This window comes from Micrasema longulum, unplaced genomic scaffold, assembly GCF_059751315.1.
Source record: "Micrasema longulum isolate JH-2025_06_02 unplaced genomic scaffold, ASM5975131v1 h1tg000455l, whole genome shotgun sequence".
Classification (NCBI taxonomy): Eukaryota; Metazoa; Arthropoda; class Insecta; order Trichoptera; family Brachycentridae; genus Micrasema; species Micrasema longulum.
Window position 1 is genome coordinate 81,315 of NW_028277654.1, and position 14,894 is coordinate 96,208.

The following is a 14,894-nucleotide window of genomic DNA, read 5'->3' on the forward strand; positions in this document are numbered from 1 at the left end:
TTTCATTGGATTTAGAAAAGAGGGATGTGAATTCTTCACTGACTGGGATTAAATTGATTGGATATGATCAATTCGCCGAAATGATTTCAAAACTTTTTAAAAGCCTCGAAATTATTTTTAGAAGCCACCAGATCTGTATATCCGACAGGACCTATAACAGGGCCATAACCACTCCATTTTTACCCGGGAGTAGCCATCGCGTCCATTATAGACTAAGGTGTTTCTTTCACAGTTGTAACTCTGTCGGCTTGTTCCAGGTGTCCATGATGTCGGGCGCAGTGGCAGGAGGCGCCGTAGCCGAGGGCTCCGGGGGCGGCGACGGGGGCGACGGGGGGCTGGTGCTGCACCGGGTCAAGCAGGAGGCCGAGGCCTGTTCCCCTCCACCAACATGTACTCCCCGGGGACCACCGTCCTGCAGCACGAGGTAACACTAAAACTACTCCTTATGGATAGAGAAAGTACTCCGAATGAGGAAGTTCAGTGCTACGGGAAATTGGATGAAAGAATGTTGTCTCAAAAAATTAGAGCATTTAATTGTAGGCTCGAAAATGTATGAAAAAATAGTAAAAATGATTTTATTAAAAATAAACTACCTTGTAACGTCCATAACCAATCAATAAAGATATATCACATACTCCGAATAGCGATAAAAATATATGAAATGGATTTAGAATAATTAATCGTATTTTCAAAATCAATATGGATATTGTATAGAAATGTTTTCATACATAAATGTAAAAAAGAAATTCAATAAAAATATGTTAGTAGAAAAACGCGACGTGTTTGGCCTTGGTTGTTGTGACGTCAAGATTCATCAAATTGTTCTAAACAAATTTCATTGGCAGGAACAAATAAACATGAATCGTGACGTATTAGGGGCGTGGCCAACGGAATAACCGTTTTTGCTGGAATCCAAAATTATAAATTTAAAAGTATTTTTTATGCTACTAATAATTAGCAAAAATTTTTTTTTTCATTTGACAGTATTTCATAGACGTTTATTACTTTATAAATGTTTAAAAAAAGTGATATTTCGCTATTGTGCGCCCACACATCTAGATCTTCATTTCTAAATAATCTTTCTCATGTACAAATACTCACCCGTCCCTGTGGGGAGGCCAGCGTCTTAGCCACGACGGGGACAGCCAACAATCTTACTAATTAATGTTTCATTATGCTTTATGCGTTGTTCACACGAGGACAAGACAATACTGTCTTGTCCCAGCTTTAGACATATTGTCCTAATGTAAACAGAAATTTGGAGGACAAGACAACGGAATAAGACATTATCCTAGAGAAAGACAGTCAGGTTATCTCCGTAGGACAATGGTGTGCGTTGTCATGTATCCATTTTCTCGAATTGTTGTATTGCCTCTTTGTCCTGTCCTGCACGGTCGAGGCAGAACAGTATTATCCTGTCTATCGTATTATCATCAAGGGCTATCTCTATGTTGAACAATATCACTATGGACATTGACATTTTTCACATCTCTGAGGGAGTTTTTCGTTACAAGATTCTCTTACTTTTTTAACAAATTATTCTTTGGATATTATGTATACTAATGTGTTTTTTTTTATATATACCTAATTTTACCTAATTATTTTAATTATTTATATATGTATGAATTAAGATATTCTATTTTGTAATGTACATATATATGAATAAATAAATAAATTGAAAATATATTGAAAAAATTGAAAAATCATTTGTGAATTCCGTTTTATTCAAGTGATGTGTTCCAGGTTGAATACAGCCAGAGCCCTGAGGATACCAAGTATCCCATGTCGCCAGCCAGCCCAGATAGACATTTCTGCTCCTCAACAACTCAACCAATAGGAACACCACAGCCAGAAGTAAGGCCAAAACTCATTTTATATCCACCACATAGTTACAGGTTCTTAAAATATGTAAAGTGAGACATTGAAATCAAACTGACTTAGTTAGTTCTAAAGCTTAGAAAAAAACCCTAGTCTAAAAAAAAGTTAATGAATTAGGCCTTAACATAAGTTATGTCAATTTTTTTCAAATTTGAAAATGAGCATAAAAAAACAAACTATTAAAAGGTTAAACGTCATTCAATAGAAAAAACTCTACAAGATATTGTGTTTGCTTTTATGTTATATATTTTATTCTATTTGATTACAAACCTTTAAAATGCAATGTCAAGTAGACGAAAGTGAGCATTTTCGACACCTGCTTTCTGTTCGCATTCAATAAATAAATTAGGGAATAAAGGGGAAAACTTAGAGTAATAATAGAGTCACCCGCACGGAGAAAAACCATTCTATGATTATTAACCACGAAGTTAGATACAGATTAGAGCAATACAACGGGCCGAAGGTACTCGGGTCGAGAATTGCAAGCGCAAACCGAAACCGTCCATTACACGTTTGTTGTTTAACTATAAAAACCAAACCAAAATTTGGAACACTTTTGTTCTATGCAATAGAGTTAAAGGGCTTCTCTACAGAATTATTACTCTGAGGGGGAAAACAAATGAGGAGAATACATAATATAATTTGTTGTAAAATAAAGGAATTGGAATAAGACGGACACAACTTATGTTAAAATCCAATACATGCTTGTCAATCACTCTTTGTGGGATGTATTTTTGGTGAATCCATGTTGACTTTGTCTGATGTTTTGATCTTCATCGTAGATGCTATATACCACGCTCAAATGTTTTAAAAAATTTATTCAAACCATTTCAACAAACTTGTTTTAAGTGTATGTATTCATTTGAGTTTACAATACATCCGAATGCGAATTTTGAAATTCATGAAAAATTTCCCACTTTATTAATACACAACGAAAAATCACATTTCTGTTGAAAATAGTACTAAGTGTTGGTTCACTAAAATAAGGGAAAGAATTTCGATTTAGTATTTAGTAGAAGTTACTCATTTAAAAATATCTCTATTGACAGTTTCAACATATTTGAAAAGAATGAATGTTTTTGCGCTGCGAAAACAACTTTTAAAATAGATAAATGCACCAATTTTTTTTATGTAAATATTTTTTTTACTCGATTTTCTACTTATAATTTATTTCATGACAGGAATTTCCATGTGAAACATTTCCAAAGAGTATTGTTTTACAAATTATGCTCCACTTTTATTTACATACTTTTATTGCTGAATAATCACTATGAATAGCTAATGAACTAATTTGAAAACAATAGATTGAATCAAAATAAATATAAAGTAAATCTAAGTTATGCAAGTAGGAATCAGTTATTTTCCTAGAATATGTAAACATATTCAAACAAATGTACGGATTCATGTACATTTTGCTAATTTAGAATATTTATGAATATTAATTTGACGTATTATGTTTAATAATAGAGGTAGCATTTTTTCTAAGTGATTATTATTAAGCATTTGACAAACGCAATACTTGTCAATGCATCAGATGCCATCTATTACAGTGTAAAACACGCTAAATATGTTTATTAATTTAGTTTAAACATAAGACACAGTACAGGCACTAGAACATTAAATAAATTAATTATCGTAGGTTACACGGGTTGACAAGCACTGACTTTACAGATTGAGAAGCGACGGATTTATTGTTATCCGACACAGATGGGCCCCGGATGGCCAAAGCAAAAGAACACCTCCTTGGGACGGCCAAGCTCTCTCTATCAAGTAAACCAATGCCTTGCACCATACTTAGAAGTTTGCAAAAGGACCTAACAGCCTGCATTCGTACTCAACAGAGTAGGTACCAGGGATCAATTACTATGATCTGTGTTAATCAAGTTATATGTCGTACCAAAGAACCTGGTGAACTGATTAAGGTATGCGACCGGTAGGCAATGGAAGATCAGTATAACAATGATCGTACGGGGTGAAGTCAAGGCTTTCCTTAGTACCAAAGGGTTCCAAACATGGAAATCAAGCTGGTAAGGCTAAAGGAGCCCTGAGTAGGTGTCTTAAGCCAGAAAAGTACGCAAAAAGGTAGGTAAGCAGAACGGCACGAAGACGACCCGGATTACTCTGACTTCTGGAGCTCGGAATCTGCCTTATAAAGGCCAAAATTAAGGGGGATGACAAATTTTAGAAATTTTGCAGGACAAGAGGTCAGCGCCAGTGACCGAGGGGAAGTTGCGTTGGAATGCGAGAGTGCAAACCTACTGCACATGTTAGAGGAGTCGATAATACGTAACTATGTTGTACGGATAGGATAGCAATATGCGATCAAATGTATAGGGATAATAGCGCATGCTGTAAGTGTCAATAATTTGTTTTAATGTTTTAAATCCTATTTGGGTACTTACTTTGTTGAGCATATTCTGTCCACTTTTTTTTCGGCAGTTAGATCCTCATATTGTATTTCTGATAAACTGACAGCAGTGGGTGCCCGGGGCTAGAGAACCCCATGTATTGGGAACTAGGCAAGTGCGTTTGAGGATCTCGGGAGGCATCTGCAGCATCTAAGGTTACTTCGTAGTGACAAAGAGTGCCACGATCAGCATCCCTAGAGGAGAATAGGTGTTATGCAGTTATTGTATATCTCTTTCTTTTATCTCTTTCAGGAGGGCGGGAAGGAGGAGGAGACTCCCCGTAGACTGTGCCTGGTGTGTGGAGACGTGGCGTCAGGGTTCCACTATGGAGTGGCTTCGTGCGAAGCCTGCAAAGCATTTTTCAAGCGTACTATACAAGGTAATTATACTAGTAAGCCACACTTCTTTTTTATTTCATTTCCATTCATTGTCAATCATCATTGCGATCATCTACTAGTATAAGGTAATTAATACAACTGAAATATTATTTTTCAAAATTTATTTGAAATGCAATTAGTAAAGATTGAAAAAATCTCTCTTCTATTGCTTAATATTTTTTGTTAGAAACTCCAATATGAGAAATCATTGATGCCTAAATAAATCATTAAGATTTGATTACAGAATTAGAGAGGAGGATTTGAGAATAGGAGTGAAAGAAAGACAAAATGCTATCAAATTAGGACAATGATTTTTGTTAGCAAACTGAGAACTCTTAAACCAAAAACTGTAATTAGTTCTTTGGTTTTTATGATTTAGATAGCAATATGTGTAGTGAATGATTCAATTTTTTTTTGTTCCAATTCGTGATGGAGCAGTGATGGGTGGTAACTCGGTGTGTCAAAACTCTGAAAAAACCGGCTTGACCCGGGTGCCGTGTCACATCTAAGGAATATTAATAATTTTTGCAGCCCTTAGTAAATGATAGAGTTTTGTTTTTGAACTCTTTATTTATTATTAATAAAAACAAATAAATATTTGCATGACTTCATTTTTGCTGAATTGCATTTACTAAATCTTCAATATTGAAGGTGTTTTGTACATTTTTAATATAAGTAAGCGTTACAAACTTTACCAGTCAGTCGGGGTCTTTTATTTGTTTTAATATTATTCAACACCGAGAACAAGGTCTCACAAATGTATGCAGATCGTCTGTAACAATGCATGCCACTCAAAATGTCTTAGCGTGTCACCTTTGAAATGCGCGTCTTAGGTTACCCATCACTATGATAGAGCCTGGAGCGAACCTCGGATCTCTGATCTAGAAATTGCGACATTACAACAGGACCCCGAGATTACTCGGTTGTTTGTTGTAGTCTTATTCTCCTCGACTTAAGTGATGTCTCTTTTCAGGGAATATTGAATATACGTGCCCGGCATCCAACGACTGCGAGATCAACAAGCGGCGGCGCAAGGCTTGCCAGGCGTGCCGCTTCCGCAAGTGTCTGCGCACCGGGATGCTCAAAGAGGGCGTACGGCTGGACCGCGTGCGCGGCGGCCGCCAGAAGTACCGCCGCCACACGGACGCGCAGTCTCTGGCCATCGTCTCGCCCTTCAACACGCAGCAGCGACCCGCACTGGAAGGTGAGCATCTGCGCACCGGGGTGCTCGAGGAGAATGTGGCTACTTTCTCTGTTCAGAGCCTAGAAATGAGCTGTTCTGGGAGGCATTTTATTTATATTCTATAGACTGCTGCGTATACTTCAATAGTAATATTATTATACTTTCTGGTTCCGTCTTATAGTAGCAATATCTTTATTTTCATGTATAGTCCATGCAACCGTAGTATCGTCATTGCGCTGGCTATTAAGTGATATCTCTTTTAGAAATGTAAAAAAAAAAACAGTTAAATAAAAAAAGATTGTAATCTTCTTTTTCTTTGCAGATATAAAAATCTTGGAGGTGTTGTGTTCGTATGAGCCCGAGCTGCTGGTAGCTGCCCCCTCCCCCTCCCCGCCCCCCGCCAGCCCGGCTTCCGCCCACAACATGCTCTGCCTGCTCAGTGACCTGTACGACAGGGAGCTGGTTGGCATCATTGGTTGGGCTAAACAGATACCCGGTAAGAACACCTTTATTCAATTTATACACAACACATTGTTTTTATTTACTTCATAGCACACATATACATTCATACACATTTTTACTACAAGGGAATATATATAATACTACTGGAGCATTTCACCATGAATATATAGGGTCTTACTTATAAATCGGGTATAAAGTTAAGCTTGAGAATAGTGGTTGAATAATGATGGTATAGCAAAAAGTATTACTTATAAAACTCGCAAAAACTCAGTTTAAATCTGGGATAGCGACCATATAAACTTATCCTGCTTAACTTTAACTTTTAATTTTGATTTTAAATTTTAATTTCAACTATTAACTTTTACTTATTTAAATGTACATCTACTACCTGCATGTAATTAATTATTGTTGGTTGTGAATTTTTATTAAGAAATATATATGTTCATGGAAGCAGAGAGAGGGGAGGAAAGTAGAGTAGGAGCTACACAATGTCTTCTCCCTTTTATGTACTTTTTATTTAATTTTTATATTTTTACATATGTATATATTTTTTTTATTCCCCCTCTTCCTGCATTTATAAATAATTAATGTGAAATCTGTAATTGGTCTTACTTTTTAAAATTGTTCTTTTGTACCTTGGATTTATAAAAATGACTGCATCATTTCCTTAATAAATAAATGAAAGTATAAATAATAAAAAGAATATGAATGAATTCAATAAAAAGTGCATAATGTAGATAGCATAAATATTAGTTAGTATGTATTAGAAACTATCTCATGATATAAATAAAAAATATTATTATTATGTATATCTTTATAATTTATTGTGTTCCTTGCAGGCTTCACGGACCTTCAACTGAATGACCAAATGAGATTGCTTCAGAGTACCTGGGCTGAGATGCTAACACTAATGGTGGCTTTCAGATCTATGCAATCTGTTAATCAGGTATTGTTTGGCATTTTTACACTAGTTAAAATGCCAGTAGGAGTTAATTTTTTAGAAGTATTTTATTATTAAATCTTTATGTTTACGAAAATGGTTTTCAAAAATACTATTTTTACACATAAAGTGGTTCTAGAGATCTACATCACTAAATGCTGCTTCTTATTCAACCGTTGTACACGAAATATTTACAATATTTATTAGACATGTGACAGATTGGGGTATCGAACCTTTAATTTCTGATCTAGAATCTTCGGGACAGTAAAGTAATGTTTATAAAAAAATATATGTGAACAAAAAAAAGAGAACACTGTACAGTCTTCTACACAGGGCTCTTAAATAGAATTTGTGTAAATTATTATGTTAAATGTATATTTAAAAAAATATATAATAATCAAATCTAACTGTATTAATAAAAACATATTGACAGTTGGAACTAATGTTAGGAGTAGGTATTCCCTTCCAAGGAGAGTTGTGTATTCCGATTCAATCAATAAAATACTGTACATAATTAATACACGACCTTCTCATAAAGTTTAAGTTGATCAGAATTGAAAAAATATGGACTTTGTATAAAAAAATATACTTTTTCCATTGTCATGTTTGTAAAAATGTGGTGATTATAATCTTCATTTGATCCCATGATCATCATTATAATTCCCTTTCCGCATCTAATGGTGCACTTTGATTTTTCAAAGTTTTGTATTTTTGAAATTACTCCGCATGTGACATCTTAAATTCTCTTCCCCTTCTTCTCGATGAGTTCTGTTGATTAATCAGCTGACTTACCGTAAACCGGAGATTTATTATAGCTCTCTTATCATTGGTTAATTTGGAAGAACCATTAACGTCGTTCAAAGTAGTTAGTTTTTATTATAATTGATTTTTTCCCATACATTTTCCAAAAAACTTCGCCGTACAATATAATGCTCTAATTTTTACCACGCGTAAGAATTCATTTTTTATATACAATTTTCCCGTGAGGCTGAACTTCCTCATTGGGTCGTTGCTAGGCAACTCTATTTAGGAGTTGCCTTGTTTCGCCAGCCCTACTCAATACCTCGTCGTTTTGGATGGAATAAGAGAGAGAAAAGGAGAAGATATTAATTAAGAGAAAGGAGATGTTTCTTCGTCGAAGGCAGTTAGATTTCCAGACTCGCTCTGTTTGATAGCCCACATTTCACTATTATTATTTACTGAACTATCATTTACTACCAACTTGCCCTCGAAATGCGAGTATTTGTGTAAATCATAAGAAGGCAAAAGCATATATTTCTTTTAATCAAGTAATAAATGTATTGTAGCAGAGTGCTACCCAGTCCCCTGGCAGCAGTGTGCGGCTGAGATTCGCTAGTGACCTTACCATGGACGAGCGAGAAGCACGGGAAGCCGGCGCACACGAGCTTTATGTGCATGTAAGTTCTACAAATCATTATTCTTCTTTCCTTGAGTGTTTTGACATGTTTTGTTTATTTTTATATGCTTGACAGAGAAAAGTAGTTTACGAGGTTGGGAGTTAATAGGAAAGCATGTGCTTTTTCATCGATGACAACTTTCTGTTGCACTACCCAAAATTGCTGGGACAACAGATTTCAATATCGTAAATTAAAGTTACGTCTGGAATTTTGAATATTTTAATTTCAAAATATATATCTCATCTAGAGATTAATAAACTGGGGACTAAAATCGTACAATATACTACCAGAACAAACTAAACAAACGACCCTGACAATTTTTACAAAAGATATTAAAAATATTATCAGATGGAAGTATGAATGAAATAAAATAGAAAATTACTATGTTAAATTTATGTTATAATCCATAAGAGTTTAAAAAATTAAACGATCAAAATATTAATTTTTGTACTGTGCAGTATGTAAAAAAACAAGAGTAGAGAATCTGTCTTCAAATGAAAAAAAACATTATGCCTATTATGTACAGTCCATTCGAATCTTTAATAACCTTTGCTTTTGCTTTATGTGTATAAGTTTTCATATAAATCATTCAAATGTGCTCGCTTGCACAATAACAATTGTACGTTTACTTGGTTCACTGACAGCCGTAGGGTTTTTAAACATTCAAGCGCACTGTACATATTTCTTATTTTAATTTTATTTTTCTTTGGATAAATATTGTAATTATATGTTTTTTTCATTAATAATAAATAATAAAATGAAAGTGGTTGATAAATACGTATACCTTGGACACAAAGTCAAACTTGGTGAAGATAACCGGACAGCGGAGTTGCCAGGAAGAATAGGGCCAAGCTGGGATGCTTTCGGCAAGCTTAAGGACATTTTTGAGTCCTAGTATGCTTAAAAAGACAAGTCTATGAATTGTGTATATTGTCAGTGATGATATATGGACTAGAAATCATGTCTGTGATACAGAAAAGTATCCAGTAACTAAAATGCACGCAACGATCCATGGAAAGACAGATGCTCTGTGTATGTCTAAGAAGCAGAATAAGAATAGAAGAAATAAGGCGCCGAATCGGAGTCGTGGATATCATGGATCATACGGCAAAATTAAAATGGCAGTGGGCAGGACACTTGACGAGGCAAAATGATGGCATGTGAACACCCATAATAATAAAGTGGAGACCATGGGCAAACAAGAGAGGTGTTGGAAGGCCACAAAAAAGAAGGGCCGTCGACATTGCCCTCGATAGCTGGTAAAACATGGATGATAAAAGAGGGTGATAGGAAGGAGTGGATACGTTTGGAAGAGGCCTTTATCCAGTGTTGGAGAGAACAAGGCTGAAGAAGAAGGAGAATGTGTTTTTTTTTAAAGGATCTTCACCGACATGCCATATTAATTGGCTTAGTAAGTCTTGTAACTAACAGTATTTTGGGTAACTTAATTGTATTACAATATGTTTGTTTTAAATAAATAAAGAAAGAACTAAACAAAAAATATCAATAATCTTGTGAGATGTGTTTAATAAATATATTTTTTTATTAGTGCAATTCAAAATTATCTACATAAATACTGATCTTAAAAAATAGTTTGCTAGCAAAATTACCACATTTTGTGCTTCAATTATTAAGTATACCTATTATTTTTACATTTCTTAATTTTTATTTCTAGTGTGTACAAGTTATTTCCCGATTGGAGAGGATTGCCATTCTGAAGGAAGAGTATTACTTACTAAAGGCCCTCGTTCTCGCTAACTCCGACATTCGACTGGACGAACAGACGCACCTCAAGAAGTTTAAAGACAGCATCATCACCTCACTCAATGACTGTCTCAACATATTAAGGTTTGAATTTTTTCAGTAGTATCTTACTATATCCAATACTTAAAGTGGTTTGGTAAAAATTAGTGCAGGTTTTTTGTAGCATACAGTTTGATTTATAAGTAACTATTATACAGTAAATCCCCTCGCTTAGGTCTACATAGGCATTTTAAATTCTAGTTTCTTTGATACCTTGTATCAGAGTGTTTATCAATAAATATTTCCAAAAAAAACAAAAAATATAAAACATGCTTGTTTGTAGACCGTATAACGCACCGAGTGTTCTCCAACAACTCCTGCTGATCCTCCCGGCATTGCGGCAGGCCGACCACATCGTGCGCAAGTTCTGGACATCTGTCAACCGCGAGGGGAAAGTGCACATGAACAAGCTCTTCGTGGAAATGTTGGAGGCCTTCTTCAGGTAAAACCGGCACTGCGGCAGCAAGGGTTGCGGGGGAGGGGGGAGAAACTCTGGTTCGCGGTTTCCTTTGCGCTCGTGTCGCGGTCCTGGAGACATGGTTCTCGGTCAAAGAGTATTCCTATCGGCGGTAGTCAGTATGTGGAGTGTAAGCTGCTCAGTGTTGTCAACCTGCTGATTGAAAACTTCAGTAACCAGTGACAAAAAATTTAATAGGCAAATACTGGAAGGATAGACACAGAGAATGTAGATTCTCTTTAAAATTGGTACAGCTGGCAACACTGAATGTCTTTCTATGATGTATTGATAGCAGGTGGGTTCAATCGGCTTATTTTTTACATCATATCAGATTACTGAAACTGTTTGCTCCCAAAATAATGAATGTACTGAAATGTAGAGCATAGTATCAATTTACAGCAAGAAGTCGCTGAGTGACAGTTGTGTCAAAACTAAGTTACTTAAACCGATAAGTTTGTTTTGTTCCTTCGCATGACTGTAAATAATCACCAAGTCTAGTGTCTACAATCGGTGAATGTTGTACTCTGACTTGCCATACAGGTGTATGCAGATGGCAATGATGTAAGTCTTCAACAAACTCTAGAAATTTTGGACATCAATAGCATTACAAAATTAAAAAAAGCCCTTCTCATTATGATTAACATGTGTTAAGAGCTATTGCTCTTTTTATGAGCAGATTAAGTCACCATTGCAACGGGTCAACATATTATATTTATTTATATAACTTATAAAGCTGTAAAATGTTCCACGCAACTATGAAAATGTTATTTTTACTTGTTTGTGTGCAAACGGTAGCCGATCAAGACCAATTTCCAACTTGGGTAACTTATCTTCCAAAAGGAAGATAAGTTGTTTTAAATCTTTCAAAGATTATTAAAGTTTGTTAAATAGTTACTAAGAATGTTGAGACACCATCTAAGCATGCTAAAGAATTGCCGAGAGAATATTTGGCTTTTAATATGGCCATTCACAATGCAGTTCTTTGTATCAACTCATCTCTACTCAAATTAATTATGTTCAAATACTTTTGAAATTGGTGGTTTGCCAATAAATCCTATTTTGTTTTTTCACTGAAAATTTATTGTGATTGATATTATCTTGGCCTGTTGTGGCACAAAAATTACTTGCTATGAATTTTTTAATGATAAAATTAATATTTTATTTTCTTGTAGTCGGTTTGAGTGCATATAAATTATATGTACCGAGGATGTCTGATGAATATTAAAAAAATACATTGACAAACTACAGAATAAATAAAAAAAATTCTCTCAACTTTGGCGATTCATATTTAGCAAATCTCGAGGATTGTTGCAGTTTTAGAAAGCGAGATCGGTTTCTTAATAATAAAGAGTTGTTGAATACATAATGTGTTTGTTGGGAAGTTTCAGAATACGTTGTAAATGCCATATTATAAGGATCCGAAAATTGAACTGGAAATTGCTCAGAAATCTTTTAGCTAATTTATCTGTTTTATTATAAAATACAAATTTATGTTTTGAAATTAGTCTGTGGGCATGCAAAAGGCAGTAAATATGTGTCAGATTCAGAATGACAAATAAATTGATTCTTAACTTAAATTTTCATGGCGACTTTTCTTCCGATTTTTAGATAGTCTTTATATTCAGAATCTGAGTGAAAAATCTAATCAAAACTTGAACATCAGTTCAGTTTCATTTTTTCAAAGTAGATATTAATAGTACCTATATATTTTGAAAGTTAGTTTATAAACTCAGTCAATTTATATATCTCTCTCCGATGCCGCTACAGCCTATATCAAGCTTTGGCCTTCTGGAACGTTCACCGTCTGTCCTTCCACCCGGGCGTCTGCTCATTCGCGGCATTCGCTGTGCATGTCTGGCCCATCTTAACCTGAGCAGTTAGGCTGTACAGTTCATCATTTGACCAAATGTGCCGCTGATTACCTTCTCTGACTGGTCCGCAGATTCTTCGCTAATTTAGACCCAAAAATAACATGTTTTAAAATTTAGCATTCACTATCAAGATTTCAACCAATTTGTGTATTACACTACGAAATATTTCATCTCCATTATCATAATTGCCCTTTCCGCACCCAATGGTGCATAGAACACAGCATTGGTAAACCAATTGCCTTATTTTATGTATATTTTTTGGCAATTCATCCTACGAAAGATGATTTCTGGCATCTATGTAAATACATAATTGTATGTAGGCTGGGATTTTTAGAAGATCCAAGTAGGAATAGCAGCCTCCTAAAAGTTCACACCATTCTCACTCAGAAATCTTCCTATATGGTGAATCACTTCGGATGTTAGTGAGGATAGGAGAGAAGTGACATTTATTATATTACATATTGTATATATATCATATTAATATACAGTATATTGTGATTATTGCAGGCAAGTTGATCAGACGAGCTTCAGGTGCAGTCCAGAGACTTAAATAATATTTTTTGAGTTAAAATCTGATTAGTTTTCCGATCCGTATAATATGGGATTAAATATACTTGTTCTATAAGGACACTTAGAGGGTCAGCATATTGAGGGTAACTAGAAAGTAGAAAAGCTACTACTTATATAGGACATTTGTAGTCACATACTGCGGCCAGAGTCTGCAGTAAAGCAAGGCAACTGAACGAGTATTTAACTTTATTCTTATTGTTCACGTGTCTATGGATCAGTAAATTATGAGTAATATATGCATTAATTCAAGCAAGTCACTATTTTTCAATATAACCCTAATTTCACACAGTTAGAAAAAAAGAAAAAAAATTGTAATTTCACACTGTAATAATGATATTTGCCCTTCAATAATTTGAGAAATTGCGAATATATAGGAGACAGTTAAATTGTTATTATTTTATTTCAAAAATAATTAAATCGAAGTTTAGAATCTATAAATTAGGTTTGTTACATCTTAATATTGATATATTAGTCATGTTCCTTTTTACAATAATTTTTTGCAGAATCTGTTTTGTAAATTTGATTAAACTATACAAAACCATCGCATAAATATAATCCAAATATACTGAAAGGGAATAGTTTATATGTTCCTAGTGATTATACTAGAGCGAGATCTCATGCACTGTTTTACACACACAGAAGTTGTACAAATGCAAGTCAGAATTCACCCATTAATAGGACAATTTGCTTGCTGAATAATATGGATCTATTTTTCTGTACATATTAGCAGTTTAGCAGCTATCTGCTTCTATTCATTAACTTCTATTTACAGTCTGCATTACGTGATGGGTTAAACAGCCCGTAATGCAGACTGCAATAGTCAAATATATAAATAAACAATAAAACTGTCTCATTATCAAAGGCAAACATTGAAAGCTCAAGATTTATCTTTTATTTACAAGTTCATAAACAAAATCTTTAAATTGGCCGATATCTCAATAGAGAAGAATGGAATAACATTGATCTTAACCGAGCTTAAAAAATAATTGTTAGTAGTGAATTTTTTTCTTCATACGCCAACACACTGCTCATAAGATTAAACTAGAGGGGATTTATAAGATGATTGGAGTGATTTCACAAATACTGAGAACTCGTATACAAATTGCATATTGCCTTTTTTCTATTATTGAGACCTGTGATTCTATAATATAGAAAGTACTTGTTCAGTTTTACAAACAGCCATTGTCACAGTGTTGTAGATGAGAATAACTTCTAAGATTATATCAGATTGTACATAGATATGTAAATGAAATCATGAAGGTTTGCTTATAGAAGATTTGCGCATCCTTACATTTTGAACTCGTTGTTATATTTGACTTATTTTCACTAAATTTAATGGAAAAACAGTGTTAGGATATGCTTTGTGGTAGAATAAGATGACCATTCGATATGTAGAATCACTTGTACAGAAAAAGTAGTCTATATACATAAATGTGCTTACATATCACCGTGCAAACTTGCTGTGTCATTCCAAAATTACCCGTGTGCCCCTGTGTCTTGGGTTCCCGAGTAAAATTATAATATTTA

At 34.6% G+C, this 14,894-nt stretch overlaps 1 protein-coding gene across 1 annotated transcript; it reads left to right on the top strand.

Moving 5' to 3' along the window:
• Positions 1–262: 262 nt before the first annotated feature.
• On the top strand, positions 263–11,547 carry LOC148281465 (steroid hormone receptor ERR2-like). The gene is given in 10 exon segments (XM_088226677.1): positions 263–372; positions 375–424; positions 1,744–1,854; positions 4,539–4,665; positions 5,637–5,867; positions 6,169–6,342; positions 7,148–7,254; positions 8,559–8,666; positions 10,342–10,514; positions 10,753–11,547. Coding segments are annotated over 10 exon segments (1,353 nt in total). The 5' UTR covers position 263; the 3' UTR covers positions 10,916–11,547.
• The last annotated feature ends 3,347 nt before the right edge of the window (positions 11,548–14,894 follow it).